General features: G+C 36.5%; 1 protein-coding gene across 1 annotated transcript in view; it reads right to left on the reverse strand.

The window, feature by feature from the left end:
* The window catches only part of grid1b (glutamate receptor, ionotropic, delta 1b), a gene marked incomplete at its 5' end in the record, with an annotated part of 528,834 nt that extends 510,450 nt beyond the window's left edge, over positions 1–18,384 (reverse strand). The window contains 2 exons of the mRNA XM_081391989.1: positions 14,572–14,727; positions 18,306–18,384. Of these exons, the coding sequence (XP_081248115.1) occupies positions 14,572–14,727; positions 18,306–18,384 (235 nt within the window). The remainder of the gene's footprint in view (positions 1–14,571; positions 14,728–18,305) is intronic.
* Positions 18,385–23,681: the final 5,297 nt, after the last annotated feature.

Genomic DNA, 23,681 nt, shown 5'->3' on the forward strand with positions numbered 1-23,681 from the left:
TAAAGACCGTCAGATCAGTTCAGATACGTTAATACAGTATAAAAACACGCGCTCCGCGAGAAAAAAGGCACTCTCACCCCCACACGTCTCGTGCCCATTCTAGTCAATGCTTGTGTTTCAGATCGAAGCTTCCCAGAAGCGGCTCTCCGCGCCGCTTCGCTAAATATAGGCGCCTAGTCTATTTTGACGCACCGCGTGGAGGACGGAATAAAACCTTGTCGCAGCTGTAATGCGCCGCAGACGTGTGTTGTAAATGAGGGGTGAGACTGTGTCGCGCAGCGCCGCGTTCCGATTAAAGCGACATACACCGGTATTGCGGTATATTAAAAATTCATATCGTAACAAAAATAAACACCGGTATTCGGTATGAACCGGTAAACCGCCCAGCACTATTTTCTGGCATTAGGTATGTGAATACAAAAAAAAATTGAGGTCATGATCCGAGCATGCTAAGTGGTCGTAAACAAAAAGAGTCACACTCGTGGTCTTCGGTCAAAAATGACCGACCCATAGGAAATGAATGGGAAATTTACAAAAACACAAAAATTCTCTGAATTTTTGTCTGTACAATCTACAAATCGGACACGATTCTAAAAAAAAGTACACCGCAGTAAAGGGGTGACACTCTACAACATCAAGAGTGCAAAAAATTCACACCCACCCACACACACACACATACAAACACACGTTTATACACATACACACCAATAAATTCAGATTACAAAAATCTGTTTTGAATTATTAAAAATCACAGCTTCATCAGAATGTTATGAAACTTGGTGACTTTTCTGGCATTAGGTATGTGAACACACAAAAAAATTGAGTTCATGATCCGAGCATGCTAAGTGGTCGTAAAAAAATTAGTTATGATTTTGGTCTTCGGTCAAAATTACCCCCATAGGAAATGAATGGGAAATTGACAAAAACACAAAAATTCTCTAAAAATCAGCCACGATGCAGAAAAAAAATGCTCAGCAATGAAGGGGTGAAGCTCTAAAACATCAAGAGTGAAAAACATAACATAATTAATAATTATAATTAATATATGTATATATAATTAATATAATAATTATTAAAATTATTAAAATAATAATTAATAAAATGTTATAAACCTTGGCAAAAAGTATTATTTGAGAATTTCTAAAAAAATACATTCAATCCACATCTTATAAGTAAGTAATTTGGTCCAAAAACAACTAGAATTCACAAACATCTCCATTTAGAGCTATACAGGCATCTAGTGGTAAACCCATGCAATAACATGTTTTATTTAATTTTATGATTAATAAATTGATGAATTTTTTTTTATTTTATTTTTTTTCTGAAAGCCTAGTCTCTATTTTACCCGAAAATACTGCATAGAATTTTTTTTCAAAATAAAAAAAAAAAAACAAAAAAAAAACATTATTTTCAATGGCAAAAAATGGACTATAAATATTGCATAAATATTAATAAGTTCAATCAAATTGTCTCAAAATTCTAAATTAAAAAGAATAAATATTATAGAACAAAAATAAATTGCATTGGTTTTTACTGGGATGGAGGAAGTTTCATTTTTAGGTGTCCGGTCATTTATGACCTGGAAGGCCCCCAGTGTGACTGCTAAACGAAGACCATCAGAGGGTTAAGAGGCTAAAAGCAGGTTTAAAACTTGCGCCATTGAAGTCAACAGGGTGCAAATTTTAAAAAGAGGATAACATGGTGTAGGCAACACCTATTTTTGTCGTTGTTCTCTGTATTGACAGCACTCCAAATTTACAAAAAAATGAGCTCAATGTTAAAATTGACCGGAGTTCTCCTTTAATCGACTACGCCACCCAAACTTTTATAGGGTGGGGGACCCTAAAAAAGATGATATTTCCTACACAGACGGTTCAAATAAATGATCTAGAAGCCGGAGCACAAAGGGTTGACAATTTATGAAGAAAGAAAATTGTCCACCGAAGGTACTATAGAAATGCTATTCAGGTTAAGATGCAGTAATGCCTCTTGGGGAATTAATAAAGGCCAGACAAAACAATAACAAATTGGGCCGTAAGTCTCAACCACCTCGCTAGAAGGAAGAAGTGAATCCCGATATCGTCTACTCTCTAAGAGAATCCAAAAATGCTATCAACAGGCCATTGGTACAGAAATGGTCATTAAGTTGCCGAAGCCAAGCACATGCATATACACATGCAGCTCTTCCAACACGCCAATGCAAGGGGGTTTGTCAAAGAAAACGAGAACAAACGCTACTTCACTTTGAAAGTCATCTACCCCATTACCTCACCTGCCCACTTAAATATGCAGAGTAATCATAAGTATTGTTTTGATTGTATTATAGCACTGTAATGATTTGTCAATTTCATCATACTTACAGTATGTTGCTGCAATTTTATAAAAGCAATGAGCCACATGAGGCTTTGTGTAGCAGTGATTTTATCAGGGTTGGATTTAACTCTTTAAATCTAGCACTTGAACTTCAAGGTATGATACACATTGCAGTATGTTTCAGATATTTAGAGAAACTACTTCTTTATTAATTGGCTTTAGGAATATTTATGAATAAGCACAGCAATAAATAAATAATAGAGCCAAAAGTATTGCAAAACAATTGCACTATATTGATGTCTATTGCTGTATCAACACAGCCTCAAAGTAAAAGTGCTGTTACGCCCAGCCTCTTGTGGCTTATTACTTTGTTTTTTGCACATAACTGAAGTTTGAAAATCTATTGAAATAACATTTTTAGCAACAACCTATATATAGGATAGCAGTCATATTTGAAGCCAGACAGCATGTCATCATTGATGCCGCTAGTCTTTATTATTATTTTTTTGTGGAAAATTTCCACTAGGGGCCTAAACAGTTTCTTGATCTAATGATCAAAGTCTCTAAATCAGCTACAGTAGTTGCTATCAAACAGGTCCAGACATGATTAACGTTCTTATCTTCACACAGGCGGATGGCAGAAAAAGTTGCTTTCAGTGACATCACAGGCTGATCGGATTTTTTATCCAAAAACATTTGAAGCTCTCTCAACAATCACTACACACACTAGATCCATTTCAACAAAGAAAGGGCGAGGCTTAGCCTCTGAAAAAGCGATTTGTCTCAGGTCAACAGGTCGAGTTTGAGTCAATCCGCAAGAAACGGTGATAAAATCCAAGTTAAGTCTCAAATATTTGTGGAGCCTCGAGTTCTCAAAAGTGTGACTCCTAAATGGCTACCTAAAGGGCCACAGCACATCAGCGTTTACACACAGAAGTGTTTTATCAGGTACCATGGCTGACATGCTGTCTCTCCATTATAAAGCTGTACTGCACACAGATTAGATGCACTGCACTGGAAACTGGGAAACGTTTACAAATTAATTATCCCGGGAACTCGGCTTCGAAGCGCCGGCTCGGCTAATGGATGAAGCCGCGGCACAGTCCCAGCAGTATATCTCTCTTCAGATAGGACTGGGATTGCACTTTTCAGATGTTTATCCCTTCCTCAGCGATGCTTCTGGCTGTTTAAACTCTATCCGCCATAGATAGATCAGTGAAACCTTTGCAGTCTGACTAATTCCCCCGCATTGTTTCCTCTCCCGTACAATGGACATCTTTCACATGAAGTGTCAGCCAACACTGACTGTAACGGCGTATGGACGTGGTTCGATTGCTAAGGAGATAGAGCTCAATCTCCTGATGCCATGATCATATGCATCCCTCTGCATCTCTTCTGCTATTTGATGTTCAGAGAGAACACAATGCTGAGCTCACACATTTGAAACTGGTCTGGAATGAAGGCTATGCCCTTTATAGGATACTTGGCAGACATTTTTATCCAAAGCAATATACGATGAATTTTTAAGGTAAACATTTTTTTTATCAGTTCATGCATTCCCTTGGGAATTGAACCCATGACCTTGGCATCGCTAGCACCATGCTCTACTGTTTTAGCTAGGGGAATGCAGATGCTATATTGTTGCTAGATGCAATATATGATTCCCATTTTGGCATTGATATGATGCAAAAAAATTTGTAACTTGTAAATCTTATCCAACTGTAAATCATATCCATCAAGATCTTGTAATATAGTTAAAGGTACAACTGGAGGCATTTCTGATGATGCTCAAAATGAAAAAGAAAACGAGCTTGGGTCCTGTAGCGATCTTGCTTCATTTTAAAGAAAAGGTCACTGTGATTTTGACAGAAAAGATGCATCAAGATATTTTAATATAGTTAAAGGTGCATCCAGAGGCATTTCTGATGATACTCAAAATGAGATGAAAACATTATTGGGCCTTGCAGCGCCTTTGGTTCATTTTAAAGAAGCGGACACTGTGATTTTGACAGAAAGGATGCGTTCCAGGACCAAAAGCTTTTATTGATCCTGGTACAATATTCCAATCAAAAGCAAGCACAATCATAGATAGGATTGGGTGATAAACTGAATATTCATCATCTATGTACAATGCTTTTGCTAGAGATATATAATACAGCAGCATTGTAAATGTAGCAATGATTTTAATGCACCTTTTTATTTGCCCTGTAAGTTTTATAAAAAAGTGTATCATTAGGATAAGGTATCATTAGGATATGAACTAGCATTTAGTGTCATTTTTTTTAACCAATGTAAGGACTGATTTTCCTGCTAAAACAAAACTCACCCTGCAATAAAGCCATAAAATGCACCCTGGACAGGAGATAGCAAAGACAGAGCACAGGACATTGTCCAGCCCAAACTTATCTCCTTGTCTCCTTGTTTGACTTCAACTCATCCCCCCTCTCCCTCCTCAAGTCACTGAAAAAGTTCATTAAGAATGTCTATATCACATATGATGTATCTTGTGAATATATTATTTTTTCCTTTTCATGTTTGGTATCATTTTAAGTGTCTCAGTGCGATTGGGAAAATGGTCTTAATTTCACTGCAGTCTTTGGTTTAATGAGAAAGATTGAGAACGTAGGAGAATCCTACGAGAATGTGTCTCTGTCAGGAATACATTGCTTACTTTTAGAATCATCTTTGAGTAAATGATGACATGTATTTATTATTTCTGAATTGGCTTTTAATCATTTACTTGTGTAATTGGGATGATACATTTTTACCTGACAAATAAATGTTACATCTTGATTTATTCTGAAATTTTCTGAAATCATTATTTTAGTAGACTATGAGGAGGCTGGCGCTACCGCAGCTCTGTGTCCAGGATAGGTCAAACTAAAGGCGCATATATGAACGGAGAAGTAGGCACGTCATCTCAAGACCTTTTGATTTCTGTCTATCACTGACTTGGCAAGTTGTACGGAAGTGGCTAAATAAACTACACTTTTCTGTATGAGTGAGCAGTAGGCAACCAACTAAAGAGGTATTAGCAAACCCTGCACCCTCTGACCGAGATCAGACTGGCGAGGCTGTGTCCGTGAAATCCACGCAAGTGAATTAATAATTGAAAGTATGGGATACTCAGAATAATCAAAGATCTAAATTAATTCATAATCAATATTTATGATTATTTTCTAATCAGAAACATGATCTAAATTTGATTATCATTTGAAATTTGAGTCAGATTAAGCGTAGAGCTAAAGTAATATTGAAACTAAATTCAAATAAATTAAGCGAACTTCACTGGAGCGCTGAAAAGACATACACGCATTATTCCTTCGCCCAGGCCGTTGGATTCCGCCGTTGGGCTAATGGGTGGTCCTTACACCAATATGGAAATGACCAAATAGCATTTTTCTTTTGTTCATTTATTGAAAAACGGGGGAAAAAATTAATTCAGTTCCTTGCTTAAGATTAGATTTTACACTAGTTTACTTAAATTATTTTGTTGAATTTGAGCATGCATGTACAGTACCTGTCAAAAGTTTGGAAACATTAAAACTTTTTATGTTTTTGAAAGAAGTATCTTATGCTCACCAAGGCTGCATTTATTTAATCAAAAACACAGTGAAATAGTAAATGTAATATTGCAAAATTGTATTACAAATTAAAATAACTGTTTTCTATTTGAATATATTTTAAACTATACTTTATTTCTGTGATGGCAAAGCTGAAATTTCAGCATCATTACCTTCAAAAATCATTCCAATACACTGATTTGGTGTTCAAGATTATTATTATTATCTTTGTTGAGAAAAGGGTTTTGCTGATTAATATTTTTGCGGAAATGGTGATTCTTTTTCAGGATACTTTGATGAATAAAATGTTCAATGAACAGTATTTATTTACATTTATTAAATTGATTTTTAAAATTTATTAAAGCATTTATTAAAAATACATCTTTTGTAACACTATAACTGTTACTTTTGATCAATTTAATGCATCCTTAATGAATACATTTCAATCTCTTTTTAATCTTACCACAAATGTTTGAATGGTATCATTGTTTTCCCAAAAATGTTAAGCAGCAAAAACTGTTTTCAACATTGATAATAATAATAATAATAATACATGTTTCTTGAGCAGCAAATCAGCATAGTTTTGGCACAATCACAGTAATTGTGAGTGATCCATGTGGAGAGCTTCTGACAGTGATTAGAAATGTCTTAATCAGCCAGCTTTCAAACACAGAACCGAGCCAAAAAGTGAAGGCAATATCTGCAAATGATATTTTCAAATTCAAATTATGTTTCTGCATGAATAAGGCAGTTAAGCATGAACACATTCTACTCGGAGAAATAAGCAGGGTGCTGCCCAAAGTGGACAAATATGTTGTTTTTACAGAAACACTGTGCAATTTGGCAATCAGACGGCTAGCTTGAGTAACAAGGTAATTAACCTAATTTATTTGTGTTGAAAGCACATTTAAGGTCCCATGCAGGGTAATTTAGATCAAGAGCAAATCACAGAATCAGAGACCCTCAGAGCCATGTCATTCTCTCTATGGTCAGTGAAGGATTGATACACTGCTTACATGCACAGCTCAGAATAAAGGTCCCATGTTAGTGTTTCGAGTGTGTGTGGGCTGCTGATGTGCGTGTATGTGACGATATGATACACTTTGCTACTTCATTTGCACGCATCCCACACACTCATGTCTGCATACCGAATGGTTTAAAATCGAGCAGTACAGGCCAAAAATATATGTGCATATACCTCGAACATTAGCGTTTCCTAACGGACACAGAGGTCCAAAGACTCGTCTTCCTCAATGGCATTCAAATAACTCCATTACAACTCCACTGGGGCTGTGCAAGTCATCTCAGAGGCATGGACGAGTACAGCAGGGGGGCCAACATAAACGTTTGGAGAATTCTTGCCACTCGCTTTTTAGTATGAGCATCCATATCTGTAACCACGTTTGGTTTTGTTAACAAAACGGTTAGGTTTAGGGTCGAGTTTAGTGAAGATGGTACACTATTTTCAAATGCGATAGAGCATTAACCTTTTAGGTAACTTTTACATACAAAAAAACAAAACATAATAACACGTTGTCAGATTCACATACATCTGTTTAGGAAAAAAACTCTACAAGCTTTTGAAAGACACTTTAAAGAATCAATGTAATATCATTTTGCACAAATGTCTCCACAGGCACATTTTTGCTAATCTGTGTATAGAGTGTATAGTCTCTGATGAACAATTGGCAATTGATCAGAATACACAAGTATAACACCTTTGAAATGTTTCAGGGACTGCGACGGATGATATCATCAGAATTAATCATTCACAAAGGAAAAACACAGAGTTTTTTTACACGTTAATTCATCATAGTTTTAAAAAATTTCAAACAACAAATATCTGATGTGGTTGAACACCAACTGGACAACCATTTCTGGAAAAGCTTTAGGCACATGCTCGGAGTGAGATGTGCACAAGATTGGAGGACATAAATTAGCATTGTGTTTTTAACATTTGCATTTATGCATTTAGCAGGCGCTTTAGCAGGCGGTTCTCAAACTGGGGTCCGCATACCCCTGGGGGTACATGAGGTGACAGAGGGGGTACGCGGAAAGAAAATGCTGTGTTTTGCTGTTATTTTAATTCTACTGCATCTTAAAATAACATTAAAACTGAGCATGTATTTATAGCAGGTAAAATGCAGTAAATACATGACATCCAATTACTTTTTTTTCGAGACTATAAACAGCACTTTGTCAGTAGGCATTTCATGATCAAGACTGAATCTAGATCATGAAATGCCAACTGACAAAGTGCTGTTTATATGCATTTACACAGAACTATAACTTAGTCTACCGCGATCGCGCGTGGAGATAATAAATAATTAATTTCCACAAAGCGGTAGGCCTATATTTAGATGTGTATAAGCGAAATAATTGCTATGTAGTAAATGATAATATAATCTAGGGTGTTTAAACGATAATCTTGTCAAAAGTTTCATTCAGTGGCCGTGCTTGAGCATTCCTGATCATCAACCCAGTGAGTGCTCAGCAATGAACGAACTTTTTTTTCGAGACTAATGGTGATCAAATACAACAGATAGAGAATTAAATTCAGCGCTTTTATTTTCAACATGCACTCATTCATGTCTGTTTTATTTAATTCATGTAAAGCTACGTCTTTATTGGGGCAGGACATGACGGATTACGCTACGTGACTCCATGAGTTCGTCTCAATTTTTTAGAACCAAGCTGCATAAATAAACTATATCAGGCATTTATGTCTCAAATCTCATTTTTGCATGTCTGTTATGTTAAATAAAGTTGAATAATTAAAGCAAAGCAAGCAGAACATATACTTTACCTGTGCACAGAGTTGTTGTTGACTGATCTCCTCAGACGCGGGATGCAATGGCGGAATTCTCAAAACGGCCACAAGATGGCGCCGTTTATCGGCGAATCCGATATTACAAAACCGATACCCGATTATGGGAAAATGTTTAAATATCGGGAAAAATATTGGTAAACCGATACATCGGTCGATCACTAATTAGTTATAGTTACTAGTTACTTCTCACAAATAGTAACTGAGTTCATTATCACTATCATTATAAAAGTAAATAATTACCAGGGAATTATTATTATTTATTTTTTTAAATGTTCAAATATGTCAAATAAATTGGATGCCCCCATATCAAATGTTAAATGAATGAAATGGACACTAAATAGAATAAATTATTAGTATAAAACATTGTACACTAATCTACATTATTTTAATGTTGCTGTGGGACAATGTGAGAGACACCTATTCAATTCAGTATATTATTTAAAATATTATCATTACTATAGTAGAACAATAAAAGACAATAGATGGTTTAGAACCATAATATTTAATATTGCACAGACCACAAATGGCCAACAAATAAGTCTAAAAATAAATTACGCTTCTTAAGAAATGTACCAAAAATGAATAAATAATAATAAAAAATATACATACACTCTTTGTAGTGCAAATTAAAATGATAAAACTGTCACACAACTTCACAACTGGTGGACATACAGTACTGTAGCATACTTGAAGTATTTTCTTCCTCACAAAAGTAAACAGCTTAACAAGAAGTGCTCTCAATATAATACTGAACACTGAACAATGTACCACAAATAAATAGTAATAATAAAACATTATAGTCGTGTTTGCCGCACGTGTTCACAGCCAGTCAAACAAAGATGTTTTCTGGGAACGTTCCCTGCAGGTTATTTTCTGGTTTTATTTTATAACCTAAAGAGAACGTTCCCTCTTATTTTTAGGTTTTATTTTTATAAACATGTAAATTAATTAAAACATTGCAGATGATACTAATAGGCTACAGAGATTATTCTAATGTTGAAATCTGTAATTTATTTATTTAATTAATTTATTAACCATATAATGCTCGGACACATTCGCTCTCTCTCGCGCATTGTTCGCTTCGCTTTTGTCCAGTCCGGCACCTCATAAACACACACACATACCAGAGAAAAAAACTTTGCAGGTCCTATGGCTGAGAAAGAACATACTCAGATGAAAACCGCTTCAGTGAGCTTAATTATAGTAACGCCGCATTTTATTGTCAGTAACGGTAACGGCATTGTAACGGGGGAAACAGTAATTTGTTTTATTACTCGTTACCGAAAAAGATAACACCGTTAGTAACGCTGTTTATTTATAACGGCGTTATTCCCATCACTTGTCTTATTGCGTTTGATTAAATCTGTTCTCTGCTTAATTGATAAAGATTCTTGTGAAACGCTTTTTATGATCATATCAATGAGCTGTCTAGCTTGCCCTTTTTCTCTTCAATAGTCAAAGGAGCATAGTGCATGTTTATTGTATTTGTGCTGGATAGCAGGAATTAAAGCGGCTCCTCAGTACCGGAATAACAATTATCCAGTGAATTTGTACAAAAAAAAAGTAGACAGCAAAGCCCAAACTTGTTGAGAAGCAATAAACTATCCCTCAAATATTCCCATGGCATACACAGTGCACAGTTTCGTGAGTGGCAACTGCATTTCAATGTGGGAGTGATTCCCTTAAAAAAATTCCCTGTCACTTGCCGGATCAGGCCAGTGCTGCATCTTTACAGAAGTTGATCATTTGCGCATTTTTAAGCCATTGCCAATTTAAATATTCAAGCGCACATAGACATGAAAGTACCAGTTGAGGAATGTCAACACATTCCTCTCAGTTTGGTACTCGCACGCTGTATCATAAGTGTCGTGTGTGCAGCAGTTGAGCCCTTAACGTTGAGCCCTGTGGATTAATTAAACTGAACTTTTCAGAATTTAATTTGGTTGTGGAATGTGTTTGTCACTGCAGTAGATTATCAAACTGTGTAAAAGAAGCACTTAAGAAAGTCACAACCATTTTTAGATGCAGTGTGCGCAGTATGTGATCATCATAACATTACTTTTGCATATTGCTTTTCCAATAATAAAGCAGTTGGAGTGCTATGCCAAACTAACCAAATTAAACTTGGTGAACTAACAAATTGTCAATTATAAAGCAACGCACAGCAATTGATACAAATTCAATTTGGGGGTTGGGTTTGGTGTTGGGGTGGGGGTGGGAGTTGGGGTTGGGGGCGTATTAATCTAAGATCAACTTCAGGCAATAGGCAATGATTTAATGAACAATTCACAGGGATATCCTATATTGTTGATACTAAGCTTCTAGTCATATTAGCAGATGATTCCTTAAGCTATTTGACTACATTACATTACCCTGTACTGGCAACAAAAACAGTAAAACCTTGAGGATTGAAAATACAGTGATGTTACTTAAGAACGGGTAAAGTGAATCTCAGGGTCATATTTCACCCTAAAATGTTGTGGTCTGTAGGGATTATTTCATGTTTTGGAAAGAAGTTCATATGCTTATCAAGGCTACCCTGGAAATCCAGAGTTCTCGTGAGAGCACAAGTTGAATTTACTCTGGTGTCGAGTAATGATGCTCATTAAATATGCCCTTGTATCCGAGCTGCACCAATCACATCGGGTTATCTGATATAGGCGGGCCAGAGGCGAGCTAAACAGTTGACGACAGCGCTGTGACGTCGAAGTCATTAGTAAACACTGCAAGATGGCTATGGATGAACACCAGTTGTTTGAAATGGCTTTGGCCACTTCAATGAACGAGTTAGACTTGGCTTTTTATCTAAAAGAGGAACAGAAGACGGCGCTCGAATCGTTCCTTTGCAAGAAGGGCGTTTTTGCTGTTTTGCCGACCGGATACGGTAAGAGTCTAATCTACCAGTTAGCTCCGCTGGTAGCTAAGCGTGGGGCTTTGTTGTGATTGGTCGTAGTGTTATCCAATTGCGTGCAGTGAGATTTTCAAATGCATGCTTGGTGCCGCCCCTCGAGCTGGCCGATTTTCATTAGTCGATGCCAGACCATTAATCTTTCAGATTTAGGTCTGGATTTCCAGGCTATATCAAGGCTGCATTTATTGATCAAAAATACAGTAAAACAGTAATATTGTGAAAAGGTCATTTAAAGCAGTTTTCAATTTTAATATATTTCAAATATAAGATTAAATATAAATATAAAATCAAATATAAGATCAGTCCAGTATAGAATTCATTTTAAAATCCTGGTTCTTACCTTTAGAGCCTTGCATGGCCAAGTCCCTACCTACATCACTGACCTGATACAGCTTCACACTCCTACCCGGAGTCTCAGGTCTTTAGATCAGATGCTATTAGTTGTTCCCTGCACTCATTTTAAAACTAGAGGGGATCAGTCATTCCAGGCAGTCGCTCCCAGGCTGTGGAATGCTTTGCCTCTTGTTCTACGTTGCGCAAACTCAGTTGATTCTTTTAAAAAAGAACTGAAGACTTTGCACTTCAAGCAGGCTTTTGGTTAGTCGAGGGGTTTTTATGGTTGTTTGTTGTGTTTGCTGTTTGTATTTTGTGAAATGTATTTAAATTGTTCTTGTATTACATTTTACTGTGAAGCACTTTGTGATGTCTATCTGTGAAAAGTGCTATATAAATAAATTTGACTTACTTACTTACTAAGATTATTTTTATTTTAAGCTAAAAATACAGCAGCCATTACTCCAGTCTTCAGTATCACATGATGCTTCAGAAATCATTCTCATTTATCACTAAAGAAACATCTTATAGTATCATTGCTGAAAACATTATTGCTGCTTAATATGTGTTTGCTGCATAATAAAATGAGCCCCGATGCTTTCCTCCGGCAAAACCAGCACACAATGTGGGCTACTGTTACGATTTTGAAATGGCAACTGTGGAAAAAAAGAACTAAAAAGAACTCCATTGGCTGACTTGAATGGTCTGGAATCTGTTCACGGAGCCAAAATCAACAGGGCATTCAGTCAAGAGAGCACAGCATCACTGCGCTAAGGTACTTGCACACTGCCCTGCATTTCAACCACACTACCATGACAACACATCCATGCAGGAGATCGAACATAACTGGACGATCACAGATGATCACCAAAGCAGAGGGCCAGTAGAAAATAATGACAATTGTTTGTAAGATAACAGATTATTGTATACTAGAAGCATATCTCGGAAACAACACAGTACCGGACAAAAGTTTGGAAACATTACTATTTTTTTTTTATGTATCTTAAGCTCATCAAGCCAGCATTTATTTGATTAAAAAACAGGGGGGAAAACAGCTGTGCTGCTTAATTTTTCATTTTTTAACCTGTGATACTTTTTTCAGGATTCATTGATGAATAAAAAGTTAAAAAAGAACAGCATTTATTCAAAATAGATATCTTTTAACAATATACATCTTTACTATCCCCTTTTTATCAATTTAACATATCCCTCATGAATAAAAGTATTAATTTTTTAAAAAAAAAAATAAAAAAGAAAAGAAAAAACATTACTGACCCCAAATTTTGAACAGTAGTGTTTATTGTTTCTACTTTAAATAAATGCTGTTCTATTTTAACTTTTTATTCATCAAAGAATCCAGAAAAACTGCTTGGTTGATGAAAATTCAGCTTTACATCACAGAAATAAATTATATTTTAAAGTATATTCACAGAGAAAACCATTATTTTAAATTGTAAAAATATTTCACAATATTACTGGGTTTTTGTCTATATTTTTGATCAAATAAATGCAGGACTGATGAGCATAAGATACTTCTTTCAAAAACATCAAAATAGTAATGTTTCCAAACCTTTTGACTGGTGTGTGTGCTGTATATACATTCCCCCTGAATTGCGAAAAACAAGTGACAATCATTCCAAATATTTTGCCAGTGATACACTATGAAAGTTTATCCCTGGTGTGTTGATACAAATCAAAATACACTGAGACAGTTTCATTCTTTCTGTTAACACAAGCTATATTAAAAAAAAAGTGTTAAGCTCCCCTGTGCCATATGTGAGGTCACACAGCATTGTCAGAATAAGGATGTTCTCCAAGTGTGCTAGTGTTATTCCTCCGGTTTGACAAGGTGTTGTGGGAAATAAAACACTTCACCAAACCAACCTGAAAGACACCTATTACACTGAAAGCAGTCGAACTGTGGAAAACTGCACACCGACTAACAACACAGTGAGTATACTCTGTGATTGGAGACTAGTTCATAAAGGTCCCAGTAATAGCAGAGCAAGAAGAATGACAAATAAGACCTCAGCAAAGATTGGGACTTAGATTGATCCCAGTGACAAAATTTCAAAAACCAACATAGAATATTGTCATGGAGTATATTTTCTAACGGAAATAATCATCGCCATCATCATCACCATCATATTTGTCTTCAATCCCAGCATCATTAACTGCCATTAGCCCATTCAGAAGAAGACATTCTCTTTCTCTTCGCTTTTCAAAATGATCTTTTGGAAAGCTCAGACTTCAGAGCACTCATCCTCAACTGCAATTATGTGGAAAATTGTTATTGAGTCCAGCTTGACTCAATACCTCCACCTAGCTCTACTTTCACAGAAGACATTAAACTGCGACGAAGCTTCAGGTGGAAGTCTTTGAAACCTAATGTCACCTTTCATGCTGGCATTAAACAAATACACATACATTTTCAAGACATCCTTGGTTGCCGTAAGCACGCTCTGAACAAAAGCAGAAATCCTGGTGATGTATGTCATTTCGACTTGGGGATTCAAACCGCCAGACAACAACTTGCATGTAAATTTTTCAGCATGTACACTCAGACGTCAGGGAATGATGCAGTCCGTGAGTCAAGAGACAGAACATGATGATTCACTCACCTTCCTGGACTGCCTGAAAGGGGTTGTTGGGTTCAATATATTTTATGGAGTGGGTGATTTTCTCGCTCTGCAAAATGTCATCGTTGAGGCTGAGGTCAGAGATCGCCAACTGAAACACCTCATCATCCCGTGCTGCGTTCTCCTCAAAAATGGCACCTGCGGGCAAGAGCAGATAGTTATCTGGGTCTTAGTGGAGCGTACAAAGAAACTGTAGCAATTGCTAATTTGCATACTAAGGGCAATTCACTTGCTCGGCTCATCTTGCTCACAGGTCTATTATTTTACAAACATTTATCTATTTGGCAGATGCTTTTATCCGAAGCCACTTAAAAGTGCATTCAAGGTACTTTTTATCAGCGTGTGTGTTCTCTGGGATCGAGCACATGACCTTGACATTTCTAGCGCAATGCTCTACCAATTGAATTATAGGAACCCTTCCAACAGAAAGCTCAAGGCTAAAACAGGTCTGGTGATTGTTTTACTAAATATAAATAAGATCAACTGTATTTTTCTCAGAACCTTTTATGTTGCAAAATAATGAACAATGAGCAAGCCTTTAACTTGAGATCAATGATGAATCAGGGCTGTAAACCTTCCCCCTGTTGTTAGGAAGACAAAAGGTTTAAAAGTTTTTTTTTTTTTTTGGTCTGCCTCAGTGGACTAACAGCGATCCTCAATGTCAAAATGATTGAGAATCAAATCCAATCAAATCAAAGCCAATCAAATCAAAGTAGGCGGGGTTAACTGTCCACATTAGCAGAGCATCAGTTTAACTTTGAAAAAAAAAAAAAGAGTGAGGTAAGAGGTAAATCATTTAATAGAATCAAGAAATGATAAGAAAGTAAATGTGTACCTTGAAATGCAATGTAAGTCACTTTGGATAAAAGCGTCTGCCAAATGCTTAAATAAATATTTAATAAATGTCAACTGTTTTGCAATAAAAATGTTTAAAGACTGACAGTAACATCCAGTGATGCAAACTACTCGACATTTTTTATCAAATATGTCCATTTTGTATTGAAAATATGCATTTACGTGGTTCATGTAATTCCAAACCGAGTGTAACTAGACAAGAAACGTTTTCGACATATTATGCATACAAATAAAAGTACATGTGTGCATACAGTATTTAATGCAAATTGATGCAAATATTATTTGCAAATAGTTCAAAATGATTATTTCCCAACTAAAATTAGACATAGAATTTCCTTCACTGTTCTGTTTCTTTATATTTTATAAAAAATTGGTCTTGTGATAAACAAATAACAGAAATGTCAAAAAGTTCATTCCTGGGTCCAAGAGGACTGTTTAAAATGATGTGTTGAAAAATGTTATACGTTAATATGTTAGGTAATGTTTCAACTGCCTAACATAGGTGAGGTTATTTAATTTCGAATTCATTTATTTTTATATTTAATAATTCTGTCCCTTTCCAGTGAAGATGTTTGCAGGACATTCAAAAATCTTAAGTACTGGTTCCTTCAGAAAAAAAAAAAAACTCTTTGGACCCACTTTATATTATGTGTCTTTAACTATGTACTAACATCTAAATGAATTATTTGATGCAATGATGTGTACATACAGTACATGTTTTTATGTTAAGTCCAGACCTTCTGCCGTCAGTCTACCCCTTCCCCTTAAACCTAACCACATCGCCAAACCTTACTCATATCCCACCTCAATAGCATAAAAGTGTTTTGAAATACAACACGAACACAATAAGTACCAAACAATTAATTGTTTTTGACATACAGTAAGTACATACAGTAGTTAAAGGCACCTAATAAAGCAGGACCAAAAATCCTTACTGTTGAGCCTGTATTAACATGCAAAGCATGTGCTTATAAAAGCAACTTGCAATAAAGTTGTGAAACAAGTTGCATGCAGATTAATTCATTTTATGGCAGCTTAGTAAATGTATGTTTAAGCATGATATCTGGAAAGGTTTTTTTGAGAGATTGAGAGGCCTCATTTATGTGTGGCCAAAATGTACCCATCTTCTCTACCTGTGTTAGAGGAGCCCAATAGGATGGGCATGTAGACAGGTAGAATTTGGTTGATGTATCACTGCAATGTTCATCTTATTTAGCAGAAATAGGGGTGTCGCATCTGTTCATTCCAGTTGCCAGTGAGAGCAGCCCTGATCCACACTTCCTATACTAGCCTTCCAATTACCAGTTTTGGATGGCCGTTGCCTCTGTAAATCACCACACCACCCTGAAAATCACTTCATGTCACCCTCTTCATTCAATGGACGGCCCTATTTTTCTTTTTCCCTTCGGAGCCGAATTTGGTCAGGATGATAACTAGCGGATGTGACAAAGTGGAAGTATTGGGCACTGGAGAGGCTGGAATTTGTTATTTCACCTGTGTCATGCACCTTTGAGTCCTGACTATTGCACAGCCACAGATACGGCCTGTCCTGCACTTAAAGGGATAAAAATATTGGAAGACCTCATCTTTAAAGGTGGTGATTTTTTTTGTACCTAGACCCATGCAACTGGTAGTTAACCTGAAGTATCTGAGAACAAGCTGTGGATTTAATTATTTCTTTGTACATGAAGATATCTCTGTACAAAAATAACATCTCAAAAGATTATTTCACACTGTATATGGCATCCACCACAGCTCTCAAATGCATTCAATACACCTCATTTCAAAGTGTAAATTGCAATGTCAGTACATGCTTAAAACTTTTTTTTGGTCAACAAAATGGGCAAAATGGTACCTAACACAGATTGCATAAGACAAGCATTGCTCATTTGGATTAGTTAAAACTATAGTTTGGGTAAAGTATAAGAACAATACATTTACAGGATAACCAACTCCACTGGGTCAGTTTTGGCCAACCAAAACAATTATATGTTGTTGATATATAAGCTTTTTCTGCTGAAGGGTTTGGGTTTTCTGTTTTGGGTTTGTTGGCAACACTACAGCAGAGTCTTCAACGGCAAATATGGTGGCTTAATTTCACTACATGGACAACAAATTCTAATAAATCCCCTCTTAGATAAGAGAATGGCTGATTTGGTTTATGTACCGCATGTTTGTAAGAGATTCAAGGGTTTGGATTTCAGTTCTTCATGACAACTGAATAGAATCACAGCCGCCCTCCCCACCAGCCCCTCTTCCTTCTCTCTGCTGCTGTTGGAGTGCCAAAATCTTACTTTCCTCACGTTTGGTGAGACAATCAGAATGCACAGGGTGTCCAGCGCATGCAAAGGGGGATTGGTTAAGAAGACATGTATGGCCTGGGATAGCCAAGAATAAGCATTTGTCCTCTTGTCATTTATTTACTTCAGCATCCTTTATTAAGATTTCCCTCACGTTCCATACAAAGTTCAATCTTATAGATGGGAGGGGGAGAGCAACCCCCACACATTGGCTTACTTTGCCTTATGACAGACGCCTCCTGTATTTCCAACTTACCTGAAATCTGCTGTTTACACAATTATGCCTTGCTCATGAACAAGCTGCTAAGACCGATATTCGACTAGTCTTGTTCATGCATATCAGTGCATTGGAACTATCGCCAGTCTGAACAAGAGAGACGTTATGATCAGAAGTGGTCTACTCAATTGATATTCAGCCCGATTAGCAGGGCGCATTTTCAATGCTTATTTACAATTTACATTTTACACCGACCCTTGCAACACAGTCCCTTCACTTCAATCTGGATGGCGCATTCATTATCATTTGCAACAAATAAAGGCTTTGAACAGCTCACTCCTTACCGATGTGAATGATGGAGTCGGCTCCCACCGAACTGCATTGCAATATCCCAAAAGAAAGGCATATTATCAGCAATTCCATCTCCGCTTCTCTCCAAAACCGCGCATCCACACGATCCTCAGATGTATGTTAATTCCCAATGAATGAGAAAAGTACGTTAAAGGATCACAAATACACCTGTGATTAACCAAAAAGTGTGGCGGCGCTTTAGGAAAGCGCTAGTGTGAGAAACACTGTGAGGGAATAAGGGGGAATCAGGAAGGAGAAATGCAGGTCGCCTGTTGGAGGGTAACGGTTGCTTCGGGATCCGGCGCGTTCTCTCCGCAGGTCTCGCTCTCGCGCGGCGCTCGCGGAGTCTGAGACACATCACAAACTCAAAACTGCGGAGGAGGGACACCCCCGCGCGCGCGCGCTCCCCAGTTAGCTTGTTCGCTCGTTCCAGAGAGCAAGCGAGCGCGCGCGCGAAGAGATGGAATCCGGCGCGAAGCTGGAGAAGACAAAGCTAAACATACATGCAGCTGCCTTAAGAGGACGTTACCGTTTTTGCGTTCCGTCTGTGCAATTTCACTTAATTGTTTGTCTCCGTAAAAAAAAAAAAAAAGCATCATATTCACGTCGTTGACTGTTGCATCGCGTCTCGCCACCTTTAAGCGATTTTCGCAAAGCGTTTTCGAATTAAAACAGTTCAACTTTTAGGAACGAGACCCCTCTGCAAGAACGTGTTTGCGTAGATTTCCACCCGTGAAAACATGGGAAAAGCGAACGTGGGAAAGCGAACTGTGGAACGCCGGTGGTTCAGAGTCATCGAACGAAGAGGTAACTTTCTTTTGAGTGTTTAAGTGTGCTGTTGATTCATTCTCTATTTTGATCAATGATTTTAGTGTTTAATGAATTACAGTTAGTAAACATACACGTAGCGATCAATGAGGACGCTATTCACAGAGATTTCCATATGGGAGAAATTAATGTAGACATGTAGACATGGTCTCTCAATGATTCGTCGCGCACGAAGGAAACGATAACTTTCTTTTGAGTGTTAAAGCGTGCATTGGATTCATTCTTGCTTTTATTCTTTTTTTACTGGATGATGAAGTACAGATAGTCGCTGTGCAACGTCACGAAGAGGAATCGACTTTCCCGCGGCGCGAGACGGAGCGCCGCTGTCAGAAGTCCGTGGAAATTCTACACATGATAAGGCGCATTTCTCCCATTGAACATGGTTTCATTCGGACACGGTGTTTATTTTGAGGACGTGTTGCGGAGACGATATTGCCGGAGAAGACTGGAGCTGTGGGCTCGTGTACAATACTGCCATTTTCATGATTTGCCATTTGCACTACATATGATGGAATTTAAATGTATCACTGTATAGAAAGGTTTGTCAGGTTGTATGATTATTTACTGATTTTAGTCAAGCCAAAACAATATTTAATATGACATTATATTAGGTAACCGAAAGTGATGTGTACGAGATCCGGTAAGGTAATAATACCACGTTTCACTTTTTATAGTTTAAGACGGCACATTTTAACAAAATGCAGTGTGCTGTTTCATATCATTTTTCTGTTTTCTTTAAATTGTATTTGATTTTAAACTTTAATTTGAGGTTTCAATATAGATTTTTAAAAGGTTGATATCAAACGTACTTTAAGTAGTGTAAAAAGAACGAAAGAAAATTTGTGGAGAGCAGAAAGTGAATCGAAGAAAATGAACTTTAGAGAAACAAATGAAGACCACCGCTGGACTCACTTTCATCCACATCCCTGAAGGCTTCATCAGAGAGGAAACATTATATTCTTTGTCTTACAATTAAAGGATATTTCTTGCGGTTGAATATGAGAACAGAAATGTCCCTTAATTGTTTGGTTAAGTATATGTGATGTCTTTCAGCACCACACGCCGGTGGACAGCTCCCGCAAGCTATGTCGGTCACGAACAGAATTACAATGGATCAATTATCAAGCTCTAAGCCCTGAACACTCTGCCTTTCATGTCCATATCTGTATAGCAACATCCAGCACAGTAAATTTAAATTATACATTAACCTTTTTTTCCAAATCTAATTATTCTTTAAAAGGGTCTGGAAGCATCAAAATAAAATGATTTCAATATTACAATGCCTTGATTTTTCTTCTTTTTTGTCGTAAGACATGTTGTGTTTCTGAAGGCAGGTATGTTGATCGCACTAAACTGTTCTGTCCATCGTCTTGCTGAATGTGATTAGATTCAGCGGAAATAAAATTATTAATAACATGCTTTGCAGATCAGATATATATTATGGCAGTTCAGCGATTCAGGTCATTTGGCAGATCTATCTATCTATCTATCTATCTATCTATCTATCTATCTATCTATCTATCTATCTATCTATCTATCTATCTATCTATCTATCTATCTATCTATCTATCTATCTGTGACACCGCATGTAACCTGTGGTGTTAACGTGATTAATGACTAAGTATATGGGGCAAGAAGGCCTGTTATAGAGTTCCCTAACTATAATTACTACAGATTGCAACTACTGTAATAGCAGTGAAAAAGCTAATGCATATGACAATCCAAAGATGATTAATGTGAATGCGTGTGCACATGATCCCACCCATTCATTTCCAAAAAAAAAAAGGTATTACAGTTTTTATCAGTCACTTTGGTACATTTCTTGATTCGTCCTTAAGATTTGCAAACTAGTAAGTGTATTCCTCAAAACAAAGCTTGCTCGAAATCCTTAGTTCATCTCTTAAAAGTATTTGTGTCAATGCACACAGCAGTGCCACCAGAATGACAAGTCCTTGTGTCATTGTTCACAAACAAGATAGTCAATATGCTTAGTCATGTTGTCAATCTAACGGTGGACTCTGTCAGTATTTTAGATGTAAACTGGCTATTATTTTGATGACAATGATTGAAAATGCACAAGTATATGACAATTTTCAACTACAAATTTACACATTACTCTATGTGGAATATTGATTGCAAGAGACTGGACAGGATTCAGTTACAGTTATACTATTGGTCTGTCAACAAATTATAGTATAAATGATATTGTGATGTATATATATAAATATCAAAAGTTTGGAAACATTACTATTTTTATGTAAACATTACTATTTTTCTCTCATGTTCATCAGGCCTGCATTTATTTGATAACAGTACTATTGTGAAATATTATTACAATTTAAAATAAAATAATGGTTTTCTATTTTAATATACTTTAAAATATCATTTGCAAAGCTAAATTGCCATCAGTCATTACTCCAGTCTTCAGTGTCACATGATCCTTCAGAAATCATTCTAATATATTGATTTGATACTCAGTTATTATTAATGTTGTGCTATGTTAATATTTTTATTTATTTTTTTTTGGGGGGGGGGAACTTGTGATACTTTTTTCAGGATTCATTGATGAATAAAACAGGAAAATATTTTCAAAAAGGAAATATTTTCTAACAATATAAATCGTTACTATCACTTTTTATAAATTTAACACATCCTTGCTGAATAAAACTTCTTTAAAAAAAATACTCACCACAAACCTTTGAACAGTATTGTTACAAAATATTTCTATTTTAAATAAATGCATTCATCAAAGAATCATGACAAAAAAAATATCACAGGTAATAAAAAAATATTAATCCGCACCACTGCTTCCAACATTGAAGATAAATCAGCATGTTAGAATAATTTCTGAAGGATCATGTGACACTGAAGACTGGAGTAGCCTAATGGCTGATGAAAATTCAGCTTTGCATCACAGAATTATCTTTTAAAGTGTATTCAAATATAAATTTTAAATTGTAATTGTAATAATATTTCACAATATCACAATAATATTGGTATTTTTGATCAAATAAATGCACCCAACCTCAGCCATTGTAAGGTCGTGATTGAGAGCATGGCCCACAATATTGGCCCTTATTTCATCAGAAACATGACTACAATCGCCTGTTCTACCTCTTCCACTGTTTTTCCTCCGTACCCTTCCACCACACAATTCTAACAGAAATGTATAGATTATGTTCCAGTTCAACCATTTTGCATTTAATGACTTATGCAAGTAACTAATGCCTAGATGTTTTGAGGGGTAAGACTACTCAACAGGGATCCAGTTTAATTTAGTTTGATCAACATGACATAACATAAGCAACTGATAATGTAAGAACCCGCAGACAATTGTACATAATCAATTGCATGAATACCAAAGCATTTGCAATTTGTTCAAAATTATGAGAAATTGCTTTTTTGATGTTAACAAGTGACTAGATGATATGGAGGTTGAACAAGTAGTTTTGAGAATTTCAGTTGTCATCTGAGAAATGCACACTGCAACAAAGCAACTGAGAAAAATTGTAAATCTTTAAACATTATAAAATATATATATATATTTTTTTTTTTCTTGTAAAGGCTATAATTGTCCATAGAGTCCATAGTTGTGAATCCACAGTGTCAGAAATAAATAGTTTTTTCAGTGAAGTTTAAAACTAACCGAGTAAGCCTTCTTCCTTCTTGTCTGTGCATTTATAAAGTGAACTGAGATACAGTTTCAACCATGAACACCACTGAAGTGTTAAATTAAACAGACATCGAGGGTGTTGTGGCTTCATATCTGGACCAAACAAATTACAGCTTGCTCACACATTGTCATGGAATATCAGCACAGCAGCCACAAAGCCCAAAACCCTTTCTGTGATGCTGGGTGACAGTTCCTGGCACTGGTGAGTGATGAATGCACAATTACATTGGCATTTGAACCAAACTGATGGAGATGTTGCATGGCATGTTGAGCTCATATGAATGATTCTGTTCAGTTTAAAATATTATCTGAATGGGAGCCAATCAACAATGAGTATTTAGCACGCTTCAGTGAGCATACATGAGGTAGTGGGTATTGTTTAAATGTCCACTCTGAGGGAAACGTTGGCTCATATGAACGTAACAAAACTGGCTTGAGGATACATGATGCAGATACTGTATTGTCATGTACTGTATATCGAAGGCAGGACTGTGGAGTGGCATAGAAATTAGGAAACTAAAAACAAGGCCATTTAAAAAAAAAAAACATAAATGTACATATGAAATATTTCTACAGAGATGCAGATGAAGCAAAACAGAAACATTTAAACTGCATCATGCTGAGATTTCATTGATGCTATCAAGTACTCTTGTGTAAAGGGTAATTAAACATACTTTTTTAAAAGCTCAGTTTGCATTATGGTAATAAATTCACATCATTTTTATAATGGGCAAGATAGCTCACAATCTGGCACTCAAACACCCAACATTTTAGAGGGAAGGTGAGAAGATGCTGCTATTAGAGACACTCTAAAAAACATCCATCAGTTAATATCTGGTGGCAAAATGAATGATGCGATGATGGCAGG

This window comes from Scardinius erythrophthalmus, assembly GCF_964197995.2.
Source record: "Scardinius erythrophthalmus genome assembly, chromosome: 18".
In the NCBI taxonomy this organism is placed as follows: domain Eukaryota; kingdom Metazoa; phylum Chordata; class Actinopteri; order Cypriniformes; family Leuciscidae; genus Scardinius; species Scardinius erythrophthalmus.